Source organism: Heteronotia binoei, chromosome 12 (genome assembly GCF_032191835.1).
Source record: "Heteronotia binoei isolate CCM8104 ecotype False Entrance Well chromosome 12, APGP_CSIRO_Hbin_v1, whole genome shotgun sequence".
NCBI classification, from domain to species: Eukaryota; Metazoa; Chordata; class Lepidosauria; order Squamata; family Gekkonidae; genus Heteronotia; species Heteronotia binoei.
This window is the reverse complement of record NC_083234.1, coordinates 22327185-22349644: the sequence shown is the minus strand read 5'-3', so window position 1 is coordinate 22349644 and position 22460 is coordinate 22327185. Positions and strand designations below refer to the sequence as shown.

General features: G+C 45.2%; 1 protein-coding gene across 1 annotated transcript in view; it reads left to right on the top strand.

Annotated features, from left to right (window-relative positions):
* Positions 1–22460, top strand: part of PRDM10 (PR/SET domain 10) — a 126154-nt gene that overhangs the window by 13668 nt on the left and 90026 nt on the right. Inside the window, exon 2 of the mRNA XM_060250774.1 lies at positions 20863–21048. Within this exon, the coding sequence (XP_060106757.1) occupies positions 20956–21048 (93 nt within the window). The 5' untranslated portion in view covers positions 20863–20955. The remainder of the gene's footprint in view (positions 1–20862; positions 21049–22460) is intronic.

Genomic DNA, 22460 nt, shown 5'->3' with positions numbered 1-22460 from the left:
ATTCTCTGTATAATTAGCATTTCTTGTTGTCCCTCCTGAACCTACTGCCCATTGGTTTCATTAGATGCTCTCGAATTCTATTATTTTGGGAGAGAGAGCAAAATGTCTCTGTATATATTTGGGCCTCCTCTCTACATCATCCTGCTGGCCGCAACAATGAAAACATTACTAGTGTTAAGACAATAATGAAAAGTATGCCTTGTCGAGTTCAAAAAACAAGCAATGTCATTTAATTGGGGGGGGGGGGGGGTTGTGTGTTTTTTTCTGTTCACTGAATGAAATTTTCTTTATGAATTGCCCAGCCCCTTGCAGGCATTTCCTAACATTGCAAGCACCTCCCTTGTTTCAGCCGCAAAGCCCATTTCTATTTCTGTCCTGCAAATGATATATAAATTGTGTGGCTATACATTGCCTGATTACTACAATCCAGCCCAAAGCCACGAGCGGCTGCATTCCTTGCAACAATAAGTGTTCCTTGATAAATGAGAACACGGCAAAGAGGCAACAGTCGTGACCCAGCAGTCAATGAAGTTATAAACCCAGAGCACTTTCCAGCGCAAAGGGTGCTGTGAGAGCATTTTCTTGCCAACGGCTCTCAGGAAATGCACCAACTTCCCCTCCTGTCCCTCCTGTGATAATTAAGCTAAGTGTGGGACGCAGCTTTTTGCAGGCATTTGTTGGTGGTGCTGCTTTTTTGGCACGAGGAGCCAATTTGATAGGGAAAGCTGCATGATGACTGTCCCGAAGCATAATTCTTTACAGAACTCGCCTCTCCTGGCAGTCTTGCTGTCTCTGCATATGGTTTGCGGGGAAGGAGAGTAGCCGGGTCTCAGCAGCAACAGCATTAAGTTAATAGCAGCCGGTGCAGGTGCTGCAAAGAGCCCTGGCACGCAAGCTGTTCTTGTGTACCTTGGAATGAAATGGTATGTCCTTCAAAGTGCTGATACTGTGATGAGAGTAATTCTGCCACATAAAAGGCTGAGAGGAGGAGTAATGATCTCAGTCCATTCTCAGGCCTGCCTTCATTTCTGGATAACGTTTTCCTTCTTTGCTAACGTATAGAGATGGATACCTTCACTCTTTGCATGCCATGCTGAAAAGACAAGGCCTTAGTACTCCATCTGCTTTCTTGTTGGTTGTCTATTTTGAGATTTCCAGTGTCCTGAGAATGACCAGTTTTGTGACAGTTTCATCAATAGTTTTTCGTGATGTGCTTACTGCCAATGATGTGGGGTGGAAAATTTCCCAGTGCTATGTTTTTCTGTGGAAAAATTCCCATCCTAAATAGGTAAATGTAGTGTGTTTATCTATAGCTGTCATGGCTGTTGTGTTGCAAGTCATTCTTGTTAGATGGGTTGGAATCTGGCAGATGAAACAAACCCCAGTGCTGTGCATGATTTATTTGCCTTCTGTTGCTAACATTATTGAATTTTTGCTGCCATGATATGTTTAAACTAGGGGTGGCCAAACTTGCTTAACATAAGAGCCACATAGAATAAACATCAGATGGGGAGGGATGGTGGCTCAGTGGTAGAGCATCTGCTCAGTAAGCAGAAGGTCCCAGGTTCAATCCCTGGCATTTTCAACTAAAAAGGGTCCAGGCAAGTAGGTGTGAAAAACCTCAGCTTGAGACCCTGGAAAGCCGCTGCCAGTCTGAATAGACAATACTGACTTTGATGGACCAAGGTCTGATTCAGTATAAGGCAGCTTCATATGTTCATATGTTTGAGAGCCACAAGACATGAATATCAGATGTCTGAGAGCTGTAAGGAAAGGAGGGAGGGAGCAGTGAGGTAGAGGTAGAAAGAAAACAACTTTAAATGTATTTTCCAAACTGCCGGTGGCTTGGCCTGAAGAAGTGATTTAAAGAGAGAAATGCCTTCTCCAAGCCAGCTGACGGGTGATAAGGGGCTTTGAGAGCCACAAAGCCACATGTGGCTCCTGAGCCACAGTCTGGCCACCCCTGGTTTTAAAGTATTTATTTAAATTTGAATAGGAGGCATTTCCTCACAAAACAAGAAACAGCTGTTGTTTTATTACTCTTTGCCCCAAATTAGTTAGTCAAGGGCAGGTAACTTGCAGAGTTGCAAAAGGACCAGAGATAGAAGCCTCAGCCATTTGGCCAGTTTGGAAGACATGGCAATAGGATCTGTGGCCAGAGTTCTCTGCTTGTTGCAGCAAAAGGACCAGAGATAGAAGCCTCAGCCATTTGGCCAGTTTGGAAGACATGGCAATAGGATCTGTGGCCAAAGTTCTCTGCTTGTTACAGACTCTCCCAAGCCCTTGTAGGTTGACCAAGGCCATAGTCAGGGTTTTTTTATTTTTTTTTGGGGGGGGGGGCTTGCAAGGGGCAGTGTAGCATGGTGGAGCTTACTTCCGAGGAAACCTGTTAAGAGATCAGGCTGTGTAAAATAATGGCAAAATGACTTTTGACTGAGCAACCAATGTATGTCTCATTTGGAAACTTCATTAACTTTACTTGTGGAGTACTTTGGAGATTTGGATTGTTCGAAACTGTCACCTTCGTTTTTTAAAAAGGTTTTCTCATAGTCTCTAGTCAACAACCCTTTAAAAATACTAATGACCAGAGTCAATGAAATGGTCAATTCACACCTCCAGGTAGTGAATTCTTTTTATCCCTGCAACACTTTAGAAATGCTAATGACCTCTGGATAGCTAGCAGCGAAATGAAAAACAGCTTTTACCTACAAAAGGTCCCCCCACCCCCCCTTTGTCTCTTCTACCAGAGCAGACAAGGCACAATCAGTCTTCTGGCCATGCTGGACAAATTGCGGAGGGGGCTTTTCCTCTCATAGCTACAAGGCTAGAGGTTGACAGTCCCATCTAATGACCTGGATCTTCTGTTGGCGAGCCATGCTCACATCAGAAATACTGTTTTACCTCTATTCTCTAGGGTTGCTAGCTCTGGATTGAGAAATACCTGTAGGTTTTTGGGGTGGAGCCTGAGGAGGGTGAAGTTTGGAGAAGGGAGGGACTTTAATGCGGCACAATGTCATAAAGCCCACCTTACAAAGTGGCCATTTTCTCCAGGAGAACAGGTACCTGGAGATCAGCTGTAATAGTAGATCTCCAGCCACCACCTGGAGTTTGACAGCCCAGCTGTTCCCCAATCCATACACCTGTCTTCCCTTTGTTCCTTGCCCTACTGCTGCATTCTGGCATCAGATAGTGTTTTTAGCTGCTACTCATCTGGCCAATGCAGCACTGAACGGCTGTTGCATTGGCTCCACTGATACTTTTCAAACTCCTCCACTCAAATTTCTGTTTGGGGAGTTCCTGGCTATTGGCATAGCTCCAGACAAGTTCTTTGGATATTCCCATAGCATCTGGACAGACTTGCATACTCTTTAATAGCCATTGTCCCATTGATGAATCTATAAATCCTTGGCATCTGCTTTTTTTTTTTTGGCATCCCCAGACTGGTTGTGGAGCTGGCCAACAAGTGTAATATGAAATTACATCTATCCTAGGGACCATTCCACAGTGGCTGCAGAGTACTGTGTAAGTCAGTGGCCTTCAACCTTTCTAGACCTAGGATCCCCCCTTTAACCACCTGGTGGTAGCACGGGGTCCACTTATATGACAGGAAAAGGAGGAACTTGAGTTATAACTTACTATTGTGTGGCTCCAAATTTGCATGGAGCATTGAAGGACTGACTGGCTGGGAGGGAAAAAGGATAGAAGGTTTTTGTGAGGTTGGGTGCAGCTCTGAACCTGTGTGTACTAAAAAGAAATCACTCCTCTGCTGAATGGGCTTACCTCACTGGACCCAGTTGCTCTATGGGGAACTTGCAAGGTCTTGCAGGGGTCACTTCGATTTCTTCTGTGCCTTCCTCCCCACGCTGTTTTCTTCCCCTGTCTCCTTCTTATCCACCTATGAACTCATTTTTCATTGCCACAATATTCAGCTATATTTATTTAGTTCACACATATCCCTTCCTTTATCCACAGTGAGAACCAGATAAATACCCAGTGGTCTTCCATAGTAGAGCAGGGATGTGAATCTGGGTGTCTCAGGTCCTTGTCTGACAATGCATAGGTCTGTGTTGGAATATACCTGTAGACTTCGGGGGTGGAGCCAAGAGAGGGTGGGATTTGGGGAGGGGAGGGGCCTCAGCATGGTACAATGCCATAGAGCCCACCCTTCCAAGCAGCCATTTTCTCCAGGGGAGCTGAGCTCTGCCAGCTGGAGATTAATTGTAAAAGCAGGAGATCTCCAGGTCCCACCTGGAGGCTGGCAATCCTACTTCTGTACTATGCTGTTTTTTGTAGGGTGGCTGCTGTTGAACAGCCAGGTCTGTGTGATAGCTAGTCAACCAGTGGTTGCTGGTGGGCCTGGCCGTAAAGAGCCCGCCTTTAGACGCCAAAACAGTGGTGGAAAGGGTCTTGTCTTTTGCTGACAGAAACCGAGGCATTATGCCTGAATGCATTTAGACAGAGGGTTTTTCGCACTTTTCAGAGCGAGCACATTTACATCAATCTCTACCATGATAAGCACTCTAAGATGTGAAGAAGCTGTAGGTATCTGTAAACACTGGGGGACATTCTTTAAACATGTGCTGGAGACTTGCTCAGGCTGTTGGGAAAGGCAATGTCTGGAGGACAAAGAAGAAGACTCTGCAGAGACCAGCAAGAAGACAGGTAGGATAGTGAGGTCAGCACCTTCTCTCTCCTGTTAAGTGTCATTCCTTGTCTGTCTCCAGATTGCTACTCTCAGGGCAATATCCGCATGACTGAATTGTTCTTTATTGTTCTTTTCCCTGAACCAAAAACTACTCCCTTGAGATTGGAGAATTTGTAAGAATGTTATGCGGAATCAGGGCTTTTTTTGAGTAGGAAAGCACAGGAATGCAGTTCTGGCTGGGTTGGTGTCAGGGATGTGTCCTAATATACAAATGAGTTCCTGTGTGAAACAATGGTGACACCAGGGGGTGTGTCCTAATATGCGAATGAGTTTCTGCTAGACTTTGTCTACAGAAGAAGCCCTGTGCAGAATTATTTAAAACTGGATCAACTAGGCTCCTGCCCCACTAGAGGATTTGGATTCCTAATTCCTGCAGAGATTTGGTTTAATGCCATGCTCATGACAAGGACTTTATTTATTTTTTAGCGGTGAACTTCTCTTTAGAAGAGAAATGGTTTTTCCATGTAATTGCTAGTTGGTGTAGCGATACAATAGGAGTCCCATTTTTCATTCTTAAGTTCAATATATGTCTGGCCAGATTTATTTTCGAACAAAATTTCTCAAAATAGAAAGCTGGTGAAGACGATCTCTGACTCACTGTAACGACAGCTTATTGCCTAGTGGGTGCCTTGGAAAAGGAGCTGCCTGGTGCATTTATCTTCTCTGTGTCTGCTCTGGAACAAATGGTCTTTTCCCTGCCAGTGTTCAGAGAAGGCTCATCCATCTCTGGAGCAGACAGCATACTTTTGAATGCAGACTTTGTTTCCTGCATCAAACAGAAGAGAACTACGTGACTTCATTGTGATCTAGAGGAGTGCTCCAAAAGCATTACCAATTCCCACAGTTATTTAATTCATTGTTTTTACAGTCCCCTGAAGGAATGACAACTTCTCAGGGTCCCCCCCCCCCCCTGCCCCAGGCAGGGCCAGAGATGGTGACTTAATGTAAAGTTTACAGTACCTTGTGAACATGTTGCCTGGCTCTTGGGTGTGTGGCAAACAAAACAAATCAGATTGATCATCCTGCTATATCAGGGCTGGAACCATACAAAGACGTCTCATCTCAGCAGGCCAGGGGAGAGGTTGGATAGTTGAGCCAAATCCTGGCCTAACACAGGAGCCGTCATAAAAAGGAATTGTAAACAAATTAATATTGTGACCGCAATTACTATGTATAATTATTGAAAATTACTGAAAATTGCAGCAAACTTTACTATTAACCCAAGCAGTCCATAGAAATCACAAGCACACAGTCCCACTGCACAAACAATTCAATGAGTGGATACTGTGCTAACAAACATTGGTGAACTCAGTGTCCACATGGCTCCTATTTAAAGCCTTCAACCCCAATGTCCAAAGTCAGTCATAGAAAGGACATGCAATCCTCGTTCCTTAATCCCATGAAATAATATTGCAATGAGACTGAACTTGGAATTTGTGCTGTTTGAGTGTGTTGCCTGTAGAGAAACTTAGTGGAGACCTTGGGTTCCAGGTGAACATTTACTGTGTGTATTGGATTTATGATTCATCCCTTGCCTGAAGGAGGATTCTGGAAACAGGGAAAAAATTAGCATCCTTGTTACAATATTATTTCATGGGATTAAGGAACGAGGATTGCGTGTCCTTTTTATGACTGACTTTGGACATCGGGGTTGGAGGCTTTAAACAGGAGCCATATGGACGTTGAATTCATCAATATTTGTTAACACTAATTGAATTGTTTGTACAGTGTAATTGTGTGCTTGTGATTTCTGTGGACTGCTTGGGTTAATATTATAGTAAAGTTGTTGCAATTTTCAATAATTTTCAATAATTATACACAGTAATTGTGGTCACAATATTTATTTGTTTACAAATCAAGGCGTAAAGCAAGATTCCTGAGCTCAGCTTTCTGAAGCTGTGTTATGAGACGGAGGCTTGTGGGGAGGGACGGTGGCTCAGTGGTAGAGCATCTGCTTGGTAAGCAAAAGGTTCCAGGTTCAATCCTTGGCATCTCCAACAAAAAAGGGTCCTGGCAAATAGGCGTGAAAAACCTCAGCTTGAGGCCCTGGAGAGCCGCTGCCAGTCTGAGTAGACAGTACTGACTTTGATGGATTAATGGTCTGAGTCAGTATAAGGTAGCTTCATATGTTCAAGCGCATTAAGCACTGGTTGGCCAAGAAAAGACATAGAGCCAGGTTCCTAATATGCTAAGCAGACCTTACCTACCATCCATAGCAGATGACGTTGTACATCCCCATGATCTGTCCCAGAGAAGCAGACCTCTGGGACCTGATTACCAATAGTCTCTGACTACTACAAGCATAGACAGCTTTGAGGGGTTGGATAAACATACAGAGAAGAGGTTCATCAGTGGCTATTAGCCACAAAGTCTAGATGGAATCCTTAGTCTTGGGCAGTGATGCTCTGTATTCATGGTGCTTGGAGGGGCAACTGTGGGAGGGCTTCTAGAGTTCTGGCCCCACTGGTGGACCTCCCGATGGCACCTGGGTTTTGGCCACTGTGTGACACAGAATATTAGACTGAATGGGCCATAGGACTGATGCAACATGGCTTCTCTTCTGTTCTCTTCTGTTCTAACTCTTAGGCTCTGGTAATTAAATCCATGGTTCAAGTCCTGAAATTGCTTACCCTTGCAAACTTGAAAACCCCTCCTTTGGAAGACACATTCAAGACTTTGTCTTGTGGTATCCATACATGCTACTAGTTTTCTGTTGGATATATTTAGAGGCTAATGTGTTGAGAATTTGCACTAGCATGGGTTGAAGATGGATGCTTCAGTTGGCTGTGGCAGGATGTTTGCAGAGAACTGGTTTCTTGCTGACAGGGCTTTCAAACCCTGCAAATTTCCTGTGATGGTTTCATTCCTTGTGGCAGAATTTTTCCAACTGAACAGAGTTTGAGTCCAGTGGTACCCTTAAGACCAACAAAGTTTTGTTCTGGATATAAGCTTTCGTGTGCAGCCACACTTCTTCAGATACCCTGAAACAGAAGTCACCAACCGTTATGTATAGGCAGGGCTTTTTTTGTAGAAGAAACTCCTTTGCATATTAGGCCACACACCCCTGATGCAGCCAGTCTTCCAAGAGCTTACAGGGCTCTTGGTACAGGGCCTACTGTAAGCTTGAGGAGGATTGGCTACATCAAGAGGTATGGCCTAATATGCAAAGGAGTTCCTGCTACAAAAAAAGCTCTGCGTATAGGTAGTGAGTGAGGAGGATGTTGCCCGGAAGGGTCAGCGAAAGCTAAGATTGGATTAAAGCAATTGGTAATACCTGTGAATAGCAGCAGATTAGCATGCAGCATAATAAAACAGTTTACAAACAGACACCAGAACTGAATGACATTAGCATGTGTAGTGAGATGCTGGCTGTGTTAAAGGCTCCTCCTTTATATTCAGTGTGTTAAACATATTTGGAGAAGAGGAAGATGTGAAATATCACTTACTAGTTCTTTCAGTAAGAGGTCATCAATGCACATTTGTTTGGCTGACTTCAGTGGTGAGTGATAGTCTGAAGGCCGCCTTCTCTTTTTGCTTCCCCATTTTAACTCTGCCTTTCTGGGGGAGTCAGAATTATGTAGCTCTCGGAACTCTCAGAGATGCTGCTGCTGTAATAGCCAAAAGCTGGGTGTTCAGCCAGTAATTAGAGAGTGCAAGAAGCTCAGGTTGTCTGAGTCATATGAGCCAGTCCAGTTATTCCAGTTATAGCCAGATAAGATATTTTAAACTTCTAAAAGGTAATTAAAAGGAAGATAAAACGAACTAAAAGGCAGTGTGTGTTAGTTCATCGCCATCTTGCCAGAAGTCTCTCTATTTGGGACGAGATAAGAAACTATTTCTGTTATGTGGTGAGGGGTTTCATTGTCCTGAGTGTTGTAATAATTTGTAACTCAACTATCTCCCATTCTAATATGTATGGGAATAAGTGAACATGCACCCGGAAGCTTATACCCAGAATAAAACACTGTTGGTCTTAAAAGTGCCGCTGGACTCAAACTGTGTTCTGTTGCTTCAGACCAACATGGCTACCCACCTGAATTTATCATTTTGCAGCCGGAAGTCCTGACTTGTGGAGGGTTCTCATGGCATAAACTCACGCTGGAATATATGTGTTTTTTGCACATGATAAGGCAGGGCTTTTTAATAGCAGGAATGCCTTTGCATATTAGGCCACACACCCTGATGTAGCTAATCCTCCTGGAGTTTACGTTAGGCCCTGTAAGAAGAACCCTGTAAGCTCTTGGAGGATTGGCTACATCAGGGGTGTGTGGCCTAATATGCAAAAGAGTTCCTGCTACAAAAAAAGCCCTGTGCTGAAGTATCCACGGTGGGAACTGATACTCAGAAATTAGTCCCAGATGAGATGGCCAAAATAGAATAGGATAAAAATGTGGGGTAATTGGCCACATGGAGATCTTGAGGGAAACTGTTCTGACAACTTTTAAGTGACTGTTGGTGGCATCCTAAGGAGGGATATAGCCTTCTAAGTCCATGAAGTCAGTGCCTGGCTTTTGGGAGTAGTGTTCTTTCCCTTTTCCCCAGTTGCTTGGTAATAACAGCACTGAAATTTATCACTGCAGGAAGTAAGAATTTTTGTTACGCTGTAGGCCTTTTCTCCTTTTCACATTGTTTTGTTTTAGGATTCTCAATTTCCATGTAAAGCCTGGATATCTCCCAGAATTATAACTGATCTCCAGACTACAGAGATCAGTTGCCCTGGAGAAACTGGCTGCTTTGGAGGGTGGACTTTGTGGCATTGTACCCTGATGAGGCCCTTCCCCTGCACAAACCTTTCCCTTTCCAGCGCTAGGAATTCCCCATCCTGGAGTTGGCAACCCTATTTCATTTTCTTCACCTCTGATTTTTTTGGGGTGGTGGGGGAGTTGTTTCAGAATTTATGTCAGACTTCCTCTCAAACATTCCCTCTCAAACTATTTAAATTCTGTGTTCTATAATTTCACAGGCAGTATTGAATCTTACATATGGTTTTGCTTCAGTCCTTTTCTTTTAATTTCTGAAGAACTGAAAGTATTTAGTAACATTCTAGCTTTGTTTTTGTGTAGGGTTTTCCCACAAACAGATTCTTGGAACTTGCAGTATCAGTCTAGTTAAAAATACTTTCACAGAGTAGGACAAGGGAAGTGCTGAAAGAGAAAAAAAATTCCTTGTGGAATTTGGAAAGACTGGGGATGTTAGAGTTCCATATTGTAGAAAATTCTGCCATTGTCTTTGTTGAGATTTTGGGAAAGGGTTAAAGTGGAAGAATTATGAATATTTTGAGGTAAATAAACCCCCGAATGATGTTAAGAAAGAAGCATAGCTTGAAAATATGATAAGAAGTGACCGTTTTCATGTTCTCACATTACAACATCATACAGTGCCCTAATCTGGGTAGCCCAGACAAGCCCAATCTCATCTGATCTCAAAAGGTGGGCAGGGTCAACCCTGGCAAGGCCTTGGATGGGAGACCTCCTTGGAATACCAGCAGCTGGGAGGCGGATGCAGGCTTTATTCAGCCACCTACCTGAATATCCTGCAGGCCCCCAGTAGGGGTCAGTCACAGGAGGTCACCATGACTTTCAGGTACCCACACAAATACCCCCCTCCCCAAAATCAAATAATCATTTCAATAGTAATATTTAATAATAATGTTTATATTATAGTATTTTCTGTTTCAAAAGACTCCACATGCCTTAGTTTGAAACTGTTGACTACGCTTTCTTTAGACACATACCACATTTCAGCACCATTAGGGTTCCCAGCTCCAGGTTTGGGAAGGCCTGAAGATCTGAGGGTGGAGCATGGGAGAGTGGGATTTAGGGAGGGGAAGGAACTTGGTTGAGTATAATGCCACACAGTCTACTTTCCAAAGCAGCCATTTTCTCCTGGAGAAGTGAAACAAATGCTATATATATATATATTTAAAACAAGTGAGTTTTGTACTCTAAGGAAGATCAATTGTAATGCTAGGAAACCTCCAGCCCCTTCCTGGAGGTTGGCAATTCTATTCCATACTCTTACAGACAAGAATTCATAGCCAAAACACAGTATTTGAATATATTGGTCTTTTATTGTTTTTACTGTTGATTGTTTTTATGATGTAAGCCGCCCTGAGCCTGTCCTACAGGAATGGCGGGCTAAAAATAAAATAAAATAAAATAAAATAAAATAAAAATTATGCTAGCATTTCTTTTCAGGTCTTTTACTCAGTAGAAAGCAGTGGCTGGCTAGAATATAAAGTCTGGATGTGGGGAAACGCATGTTTGGATCCCATCTTTCATCCCACAAGTTATGAAGTTCACATGATGGGCTTAGGCAAAGTTGTTACTTCTCAGTCTAGCCTCCTTCACTGGGGCATCGTGAGGCCAAAAATACTGCCCTGAGCTCAATGAAGGGTGGGCAGTCTAATTTGCCATAGAAAGAGATGTTGTCAGAGAACGATAATGGAAAGCATCGCTTGGAATTTGTAGCAGATTTGATTAATGCAAGGGGCATGTGTGGGACTTCTAGTCTAGTATATCATTTGCATTGCCTCTCTCAGCATTATGTGTCTTGGCCACTCTGGAAGGATGTCATGATGCATTTATATACCTATCTCTTGCTTTTTCCCTCCCCCCCCTCCCAAACAGCTCTAATGGCATAGCATCTTTTTGTGCTGACTTAATCTCTATGCGCTCATCACACCCACGCTGCTCCCTTGCCGTAAGTTTCTAGCCTCAGGGAAGGCGCAGATATGCAAGGAATTGGCTGGTGGAACCACATCGCTCTCACATTGCAACAAGCCTCATGCGTTCCTCTCCTGACACAACACAAGCCGCCGCTGACACACTGCTGTCGACGTTTCCCTGTTTTGCAGCGGTGGCTGTCAAGCTGCCTGCCTGCTGAATGAAAAATACAAAGGAAAAGAAGCAGAAATGATCTAGGCTGGGGCAATGGGAAGCGAGAACAAATATTTTGCCCTGCTGTGTCTGTTGACAGAGTCTCGAAGCCTAAGCATTTTAGAAATGTGTGATAAAAGCCCACCATATTGTAGGGTAATTGGAGGGATCTTATAGATAAGTTGTGAGATCAATTCTGTTTCTGTCTCCTGCCCTCTATCTTGAATGACCAAAGGAAGCCAGTTTTCAGCAGGTGAGCTGTGTTGGTCTGCAATCAAAGAGAGATTCAAATTCAACAGTGCCTTAGAGACCAGCAAGATTTTCAGGGTTGCAGCTTCCACTAGGGTTGCCAGGTCTGATTCATGAAATATCTGGAGACTTTGGGGGTGGAGCCAGGACCAAGGTTGTGACAAGCAGGATTGAACTTCGAAGAGAGTTCTGGGCATTACATTTAAAGGGACCGTGTTCCTTTTAAATGACTTCCCTTCATTGGAAATAATGGGGGATGGGGAAACCTTGGAGAGCCAGTTTGGTATAGTCGTTAAGTGTGCAGACTCTTATTTGGGAGAACCGGGTTTGATTCCCCACTCCTCCACTTGCTCCTGCTGGAATAGCCTTAGGTCAGCCATAGCTTTCATAGGAGTTCTCCTTGAAAGGGCAGCAGCTGTAAAAAGCTCTCTCAGCCCCACCTACCTCACAGGGTGTGTTTGTGGGGGAGGAGGTAGAGGAGATCGTAACCACTCTGAGACTCTGAGATACAGGGTGGGATATAAATCCAATATCTTCTTCTTTTGGGGCTCATAGAATTGGACCCCTGGTCCAGTCTTTTTGAAACTCGGAGTGGGGGGTGTTGAGGAGAGGCACCAAGTGCTATGCTGAAAATGTGGTGCCTCTACCTCACAAAGCAGCTCTTCCAGAGCCCCAGGGATTGATTCTCCATTATATCCTATAGTGACAGGTCTCCATAGGGTATAATGGAGCACCCAATAGACATTCAACATCCCCCCCCAATAACCCTGAAGTGGGGGGAGGGTCTCCAAAATAAGTGATCCCCTGCCCCCAGCTGGGGATTGGCCCCCCTAGCTTCCACAAGTGGAATGTCCCTTTGTCAGGCTCAAAAGATGAAGGCAGCCTCTATTTGCCAAAATCCCCAATGAAATCTCGGAAATCTCGTTTGTCTCGATTCTAGCTCAAAATAAGCCACTTTGTGGGGTATCTACGTGTTCGGTAAACGGTGCTCACAGGTAGCAGTCATTTATTTACATGGTATGAAAATTATGTGCACAAAAGAAGTTTTGATTCTTTGCTGGTGACTCAGATAATGACTTCCAGAGAAACCAGATGTAGTGACCTCAAAAAGATTATGCAAATTAAGCTAGTTTGCATGGAGTTGCTCATGAGTTTGCTGGTGGAGCACCTGTTTTGCACACAGACGGTCACCCATTCAGTCCCTGGCATTTCAAGCAGGAGGCATTAGGGGAAAGAACTTGCTCTTCCAGAGCCTGAGAGCAACTGCCAGGCCAAGTACAGAGTACTGAACTAAATAGATTAGTGGTCTGACTCATTAGAAGGTAGCTCTATCCATATATTCAGCCTTTGCACCGATCCCCCTACTCTTGCTCAGCAGAAGCCATCCACAGCCTTTGGTCAGCATCTGAGCTTCCCGCCTCCGGTGCTGATCGATTTCCAAGCTTATCTTCAATATGGAAAGGCCTGCACAAAGAAGAAGAATACTCTTAAGGTGACCAATTCCATTTCTGTGCCTAAAACAAAGTTCTGGGAATTAATTACTTGTGCCAAAGCTAATTGGATCAGCGTGCAATAGAGATCTTCGATGCTGCTGCTGCTTCTCCAATAAAGCCCTGCTCAAAGGCTGTCAGGCCTGAAGGCAAGCGGGTGGCTTGTCAAGTGGTTCAGCAGGCAGCGCCACTTGAGCATGAATGGCAGTTCGCTCACTCAGGAGCCAGGCTATAGTCAGCAGCTTTGTAGGACTTGATGGGATCCTGCTGGGTCTTGGTGTCACCCTCCATCCGTCCGCAGCGGTAGTGCTGTGGCACAGCAGAGCTGAGAGCTGGTAGACTCATGTGGGAGCAAACACGGTCAGGCCTCACTGCCTGAAATCCCAGTTCAAGACTGTGACTCCCCCAATGAGCACTTTATAGATGCCCTCAGTCTAACGTTCCAAATGGAAATTGCTCATGTGACCCTGTTCCATGTTTCTCAACCCAGGTGCTTAACAAAATTGTAATTGTCATTGCTACGAGCAACCGCTGTGGACCGTAACACACTCTTTGATTTTCCTTCTTCTTTCATAAGAACTTAAGGAGAACCCTGCCGGATCAGACCAGTGGTCCATCGAGTCCAGCATCCTGTCTCATGCAGTGGCCAGCCAGTTCCCCTGGAGGTCCAATAACAAGGCATAGAAGCTGAGGCCTTCCCCTGATAAGAACATCAGAAGAACCCTGCTGGATCAGATCAGTAGTCCATCTTGTGGAAGTCCTGTCTCACACAGTGGCCAACCAATTGCTCTGGATGGCCAATGACAGGGCATAGAAGCTGAGGCCTTCTTGTGAAGTAACCCTTAGGGTCCAGTATTTCCACACATATTGCTTCTGCATTATTTGGTGCAATAATAATAAAAAAACAGTCCACAGAATGAGTTCCATATGCCCAAAGGAGCTGTTTCTCAGCTTCCTGGTCAGCTAAGAAAATGACTTTTTCTTAAGGGGATTTCAAAAGCAGTTTGTGGCTTGGCACAGAGGGCTGCTGGCCAAGGAATAAATCTCAAAGAGCATAGAGAAGGTCTAGGTGCGGCTAAGGGCACTCTTTGAATCCCGACCACAGGAATACTCAGGGAGGGTTTCTTTTGTTTTAACTTTCTTTTCTCTTGTAATAATACAGCTCAACACACTGCAATTGATAGCCGTGGGTTTCTTGTGGTGCATGTGGATTTGCCAGATGTTCATTATTTTGAGGGGAGTCTCCATAATTCCTTCCCACAGTACTCCATTGCCGTAAACTGTAACGGATGTCTCTTATTAACTAACGCTGCGGGTTCCTTGAACTTCCTAGCATACAGTACCTTTTCTCTAAAGTGTCCCCTTTCTTTTAAAATGAATTAAATTATTGATTTGGCAAGCTGAGACAGTTTGCTCAGCCCAGGGTATGGAAAGGGAGGTGGCTTCGGGCACCCATAACATTATATATGGCGCAATAACTTGAAAGAAATCTGTAGTTTGTGTTGTTTTCAGACACTGACGTAGCGCTGATTTTTCTGCTGTTCCATGGGGGGATGTTATACTTCGCCTTTCCTGCATTATTGATTTGAGCCTTCTGCGAAAGACCTGTAGAATAATGATCCAGCTCTGAGCCTGCAGGACTGCTAAAGGCTTGCAAGCTGAATAGCAGGCAAACTCCACCCTCCCTTTTTAAAAAACCTTCCCCATAATTTACAAACCAAATGCCATTATGTGGGCATAAATCATATCTAAAAATAATTTGGATTTAAAATTCAAGTGGGTGAAAGAGTCCGTGAGGAGCCTTTGGCTGGCTGGCTTTCTTGTGCCCTGGCCAAAGTTGCGCTATTAGATCAGCTCAGGCAGCCAGTCAGTATAAAATAAAGTTAATTGGACTTGCTGAAAAGCAAATGGCCTCAGCCCTTGCTCTAATTCCTAAGTCTGTGATTTAATAATGATGCTGGAGATGGAGGACTCGAAAGGTGCTGAATGACTGTCTTAACCAATCACTGGAGCTGTAAATTACACTTCTGAGATTCCCAGCGGCAGATTGAGATGCTCCCGTTAAAATCGCAAGGGGCGAATGAAGCTGTCCCTGGAAGCAATTTGTCAAGATTCCGGAGCTTACGTAAATTGGAGGCCAAGCTTCGTTTTTAATTCTGTCTCAGCATTTCAGCTGCCCAGAGGGACTGCGCGCGTGAGACGAGGAAAGAGAGCCCTGATCAGAGGGGCTGCTTAAATGTTGAACTAGAAAATCAAAACAAGTCAATTGGGGACTGAAGCCTTCCTGATGCGCAGGACCAGCTCCAGTACAATGGTGGAGTGTGTGAGCCTGTGGGACAGTTATGTCGAAAGGGGCCATCTAGAAGTCGTAGCATGGATGTGAAATGCTGTGTTGGGAGCAGCTCGCACACAATTTTAGGCTGTGTTGGGATAATTTGCCAAACCCAACAGCATGCCGTAGGGCTGAGTAGCTAATTTGGAATGAACACACCAATTGGTGGTTCCCCCCGTGCTGCGTGGCCCGCAAGCAAGCTGCAGGCTTTCTTGCTGTGCAGCGCCCCCTACTGGCCAGCATAAAAGTAGGCACATTGTGTTGAGTTTCCATGGAAATCGACTTTTTCCATTTGCTGGGAGTTCACTTTGATTTGGAAGTTTATAAAAGGGGCAGGGAGGAAATAGAGTTGTTTATCCACAGTACTGGGTGTTGATTTGGGAAAGGGGGGCAGCAAGAAGCAGTCAAATGCTTTCATGTGTTTTTGCCCCTTTTCTGTATATATGCTCTCAATAGTATATACTGAGCAGGGTTATTCCCCGGTAGTTGGAGCAGTCTGACTTTTCCCCTTTGTTCTTGTATAGGGTGATGATGATTGCATCGCGAAAGTCCTGTGGTAATTTGCCTTGTTCCCAGCAGGTGACAAGTACTTTGTGAAGTGAGCTATGTAGTACTGTGCCCCCATGCTTCCAGATCTCTGGTGGAATTCCATCAACTCCTGCTGCCTTGCCACTTTTCAGTTGCTTGATGGCTTTAACAGTCTCTTCTAGGGTGGGGATCTCATCCAACTCTGTTTTCACCGGTTGAAGTGGGGTGAGGTGGATTGCTGAATCTTGAACTACGCGGTTGGCACTGAAGAGAACCTGAAAATACTCTGACCACCGGTTCAGTATGGATGCCTTGTCTGTGAGGAGCACTTGGCCGTCTGCACTATGCAAGGGACTCTGAGCCTGATATGATGGACCATATACTGCCTTCAGGGCTTCGTAGAACCCTCTTAAATCACCAGTGTCTGCACACAGCTGGGTTCTCTCTGCAAGCTTGGTCCACCACTCGTTCTGAATGTCTCGAAGCTTGCGCTGGAGGTTGCTACATGCAGCGCGAAAGGTTGCTTTTTTCCCAGGACAGGAGGGCTGAGCAAGATGTGCTTGGTAGGCAGATCTCTTTTTTGCCAGTAATTCTTGGATCTCTTGATTGTTCTCATCAAACCAGTCCTTGTTCTTCCTTGTGGAGAACCCGAGGACTTCTTCAGAGATCTGCAGGACGGTAGTTTTTAGGTGTTCCCAGAGTGCTTCTGGAGAAGGGTCTGTGGGGCAACTGAGGTCCTCAATTCTTGACTGGAGTTTTGCCTGGAAGGCAGCTTTAACTTCGGCTGACTGGAGGCTGCCAACCTGAAACTTCCTCCGAGGGATACCTCCTCTCCTGGGTGTGGGTTTAAAGTGAAGTCGGAGATTGCAGCGTACAAGACGATGATCCGTATGACATTCTGCGCTGGGCATTACTCGGGTGTGTAAGACATCTCGAAGGTCTCTCTGGCGCACCAGAATGTAGTCGATAAGGTGCCAATGCTTGGACCGTGGGTGCATCCAGGTTGTCTTCAGACTGTTCTTCTGCTGGAAGATAGTGTTGGTGATGGTGAGCTGGTGCTCCATGCAGAATTCTAGCAGGAGGCGCCCGTTGTCATTGCAGTTGCCAATGCCGTGTTTGCCAAGTACTCCTTTCCAGGCTTCCGAGTCTTTACCTACTCTGGCATTGAAGTCGCCAAGGATGATCACCTTGTCCTCTGTAGGGGTTTTCCGTACGAGGTTGCGTAGATCAGCATAGAACTTGTTCTTTTCTGCAGGATCTGCTTGAAGGGTTGGGGCATACACACTGAAGAGTGTTGCATGCTGCTTGTTTTGAAGTGGCAAAACATCGCAGCATGCTGCTTGTTTTGAAGTGGCAAACCATCGCAGGCAAAATCCTTGCCAGAATACTCCTGAACAGACTGGTGCCCACCATTGCAGAAGAACTCCTCCCAGAGAGCCAGTGCGGCTTCAGAGCTAACAGGAGCACCACCGACATGGTATTTGTTCTCAGGCAGCTCCAAGAGAAATGCAGGGAACAGAACAAGGGTCTGTATGTGACTTTTGTCGACCTTACCAAAGCTTTCGATACCGTTAGCAGGAAAGGCCTGTGGCAAATCTTGGAACGTTTAGGATGTCCCCCAAGGTTCCTCAGCATGATCATCCAGCTACACGAAGACCAGCGAGGCCAAGTCAGACACTGCAACGACCTCTCGGAGCCCTTCCCAATAGGCACAGGTGTAAAGCAAGGCTGCGTTCTCGCGCCAACTCTCTTTACGATCTTCTTTAGCATGATGCTTCAAAGAGCCGCAGTAGATCTAGATGAGGACGATGGTGTCTACATCCGCTATCGCACCGATGGCAGCCTGTTCAACCTGAGGCGACTAAAGGCACACTCCAAGACAATGGAAAAACTCATCCGAGAGCTACTGTTTGCTGATGATGCTGCACTCGTCTCCCACTCGGTATCAGCTCTGCAGCATATGACGTCCTGCTTTGCAGAGGCTGCCAAGCTATTCGGCCTAGAAGTTAGTCTGAAGAAGACAGAAGTTCTCCACCAGCCTGCACCCCAGGAAGATTATCACCCTCCCTGCATCACTGTGGGTGAATCAGTTCTGAAGACAGTCCAGCAGTTCAGCTACCTGGGGTGCATCATCTCCTCAGATGCCAAGATCGACAAGGAGATTGACAACAGGCTGGCAAAGGCAAACCGTGCATTTGGCCGACTGCACAAAAGAGTGTGGAGCAACAAGCATCTGAAAAAAGGCACAAAGATCAATGTTTACAAAGCGGTTGTGATGACAACCCTCATCTATGGCTCCGAATCGTGGGTTTTATACCGTCATCACCTGCGACTCCTTGAGCGCTTTCATCAGCGCTGCCTTCGCACCATCCTCAACATCCACTGGAGTGACTTTGTGACCAACACTGAAGTCCTCAAGCGGGCAGAGGTTACCAGCATCGAGGCACTGCTGTTGAAGACACAGCTGCGCTGGGCAGGGCATATTTCTAGGATGGAAAACCACCGCCTTCCCAAGATTGCCCTGTATGGCGAACTCTCCACCGGCCATCGAAATAGAGGGGCACCAAAGAAGAGGTACAAGGACTCCTTGAAGAAATCCCTTAGCACCTGTCACATCAACCATCACCAGTGGTCTGACCTAGCCTCAGATCGCAAAGCATGGAGGCACACCATCCACCAGGCTGTCTCTTCCTTTGAGAACACACGCATAGCTGGTCTTGAGGACAAAAGGAGATTGAGGAAGAATCGCACTGCTACAGGACCAACCCTAAATCAGACTTTTCCCTGCAGCCGCTGTGGCCGGACCTGCCTGTCCCACATTGGTCTTGTCAGCCACCAGCGAGCCTGCAGCAAACGTGGACTATTGCACCCTTCTTAAATCTTCGTTCGCGAAGCCAAGCCGAGAGAGAGTATATACTGAATGCTGCAGATGGTAAGCATGAAATGTTTTCAAGAGCGACATCAGAGAGTTTTGTTTTCTCACTAACACAATGGTTTGATCCATCCTGTACGGCTATTACGTGATCTTAAAAGATGCTCCCTGTAATTTTCCAGTTGCTACTGGGAAACTTCCATTATGAGCTTCATGAATCAGAACCATCACCATTTGAATAGGTTCAGCATGGGTCAGCATGACATCAACTTGTAGACACAGGAACTTAAAAACAGTGTTCAGAAAAACAACTGAAGCTGGATCATATTTACATAAATAAAGACTTTAGTTATTCTAGGATAGCACTAAAATGCTCATCATTATGATTGGCAGAACATGTGTTTTGGAAAGCACTTGTATGTGACCAGGAATCTGGGTGTACACTTGAAAATACCAAGAGACATAATTTTTTTTTTTTAAATGTGAACTGGAAATACATCTGATGCCTTATGTGATCTGATTTAGTATGTTTATTTTGACTTATATTTAGTATACTTTTTTTAAAAAAAATCCATATTAATGTTATGTTCTTAGGGGATCTGACTCCTCTCCCCCGTTTAAACGCCCTACCAGGGTGGATAAATGAGAGGGGAAACTGTGGGGCTGCTTTTGCCACCTCTCCGCAAGGCGAAGACGCAACAAAGGCAGGGGATCCCCTCCCCCATTTAAACACCCTGCCGGGATGTTTAAATGGGGAGGGAAGCCAGGGGGCTGCCTTTGCCACCTCTCTGCAAGGATCTGACTCCTCACCCACTCTTCCTGCTGGCTGGCAAGGTCTTTAAAGGAGGGGGGGGGAGCTATGGGGCTGCTTTTGCTGCCTCTCTGCCTTGCAGAGAGGGGGCAAAAGTAGCCAATCTTTCCCCCCCTTCCCACCCTTTCAATTTGGCAACCCCACCCCACCCCGTGGTGCCCAGGGCAAGCACCCTCTCTGCCTTTCCCTAAATCTGGCCCTGCTTCACAGCAACGTATGTATACTTGAACTTAACCATTTTAAGAGGGGAAACAAATCAAGCGTAATCTAAATGTTATAGTAAAAGCATTATATGGAAACTCTTTTTATTGGGGTAACATTTGTAAAAGCGTACAGATAATATAGCATTGCTTTGCTTCAGTTTAAGAAAAAACTCAAGGCACTGAAAACTGCTAACACATTAATTTTAGCACCATCAAAGAACTGTGCATCATACGTGGTTGTCCACCCATCCATTTCAGCAGAGTTCAGCTCTCTTACGCAGAGATCACTGGGGCACTTTGGTTTCACTGTAGCTCTCTGTAGCATCACTTGCATTAGTTTCATATCAGACTGGTGGTTACAATATCCCCTCCAGTATAAGTATTTTAGTTTTGGTTTTGATTTGACTTGTTCAGCCAAATAAGTGAATTCATAACTTGATTTCTTTATTACATTTTTCACAGAGAAATTCCTGCCCCCGATATATGGAGGAGGGGGGAACCTACCCAATGCCTTTGATGTTTGTGGTTTACTGCATGGCCCTCCCTCTCTGCCATGACTCAGACTGTTTGTATACTGTGCTACCTAGAACTTGTGGAAGCTGAGCCAGTCCTGTTCTGTAAAACTCCATGCTCAAATGTTACCAGGCCCTGAGAACTGGATTTTTATTTCTCTTGATTTTATCACATGTTAAGTAGTAAATTTTTCAGCCCCCTTTATTCAAACACCAGAGGCAGTATATCCTGCTCTTTGACATCTTGTCTTTTCCCCTCGTGTCTTCTGTCTCTCTCTGTAGCCATGGTACAGAAGAATCCCTTGTCTAGAGACGTCGCAGACGGATGACTCTATTCAACCAAGCTTGGTCCCAGTAATTTAGTTATCACACACCATGGAGGCCCACAGCAATGATGGCATGGACCTGAAAGAAGAATCTGCACAGGTGTGGTCTGAATCAGCTGAGCAGGGACAGAACACTGCTCAGGTGACTAGTGACTAATGAGTTCTCTAATTGCTAATATTTGCCGGGCTCATGTATGACCAGAGCTTGTCTGCACTAGCACATGTTTAAAGGGTTGCTTGTGTGGGACCTGACACTTGCTAAGCTGGAAACTTGGGGGGGTGGGATCTATACCTAGCCATTGCAGGGGGTGGGGTTGTATGGTAAAGAAACCTACCTGAACATTTATCAGTACTGTAAAGTTAGAGGGATGTGGAATTGTATGATATAGTCCAATCTTGTCAGATCTCAAAAGCTAAACTAAGCAGGGTCAGTTCTTGAATGAGGGGCCACCAAGGAAGGCTGTGCATAGGAAGGTAATGGCAAAGCACCTCTGCTTCTCACTTGCTTTGATTGCCCGTTATAGAGTCTCCATGAGTCAGCTGCCGCTTGACAGCCTGTACATAAATACTGTAAAATGGTTTTAGGGTTGCAGAGATCCAGAGACAAAAGGTTTGGCAAAGTCATGTGGAACCATAGGATAGAGAGGGAATCCACTGCCCTTTAGACTGAGACCTTGTCTATATCAGGCCTGTTCACAGTAATGGTCAGAGTGTCAGATTACGATGTGGGAGATACAGGGTGGAATCCCCACTCTGCCATGGAGGCTCTCTTGGTGACGTTGGGCCAATCACACACTCTCAGCCTGTTTTACTTCACAGGGTTGCTGTGGATATAAAATGGATGAGAGGAGAATGATGTGAGCTGCTATGGGTTCCCAATGGGGAGGAAAGGTGGGGTGTAAATGCAGTAAAATAAATATTAAGCCACACTTTCAAGAATGGAATACCAAAAAACCCAGAGCAGACTTGTTGCACCATGTCAGAGGCGATTGCAGAGGATGAATAGTTAGTATAATTGGTAAGTAGCACAGCAGCCAAGATACATGATGCAGCGGAAGGCTGGTAAAGATGCAGAAATAGGATCTATTCTGACTCAGTTCACCTGACCTAAGGACTGCCACTGTTTCCCCCTTCTCCCCACGGAGTCTCTGTATCTTTAATTAGGTGCAGGACCCCAGAAATTCAACAGGCACAGCTTTCTCTACCCACATTCTTGGGATCATTGTACCTGTTGAATCTCTGCCTGTGATGACGCTTTTACTGATATGTGGTCTTTCACAGGAAACAAGGTGGACGTATTTGATCTCAGTAAGACTCTGTTGAGAATATTTGGACCCATTTAGTTAAATTGACTTCCATTCTGATGACCAGTATCACACTGAACTGACTTTTCGATTGGGCAGTTGGTGATTTATTTCCAGGGCTCAGCTTTCTATATAAAGGTGGTGATTAAAGCTGGATATGCCCATTTAACAAGATCTGGTTATTCCCTTGCTCTTTTTTTATACCCGTTGAGCACGTACATTGGGACTGTTTCTATGGATGTGCTTTTAT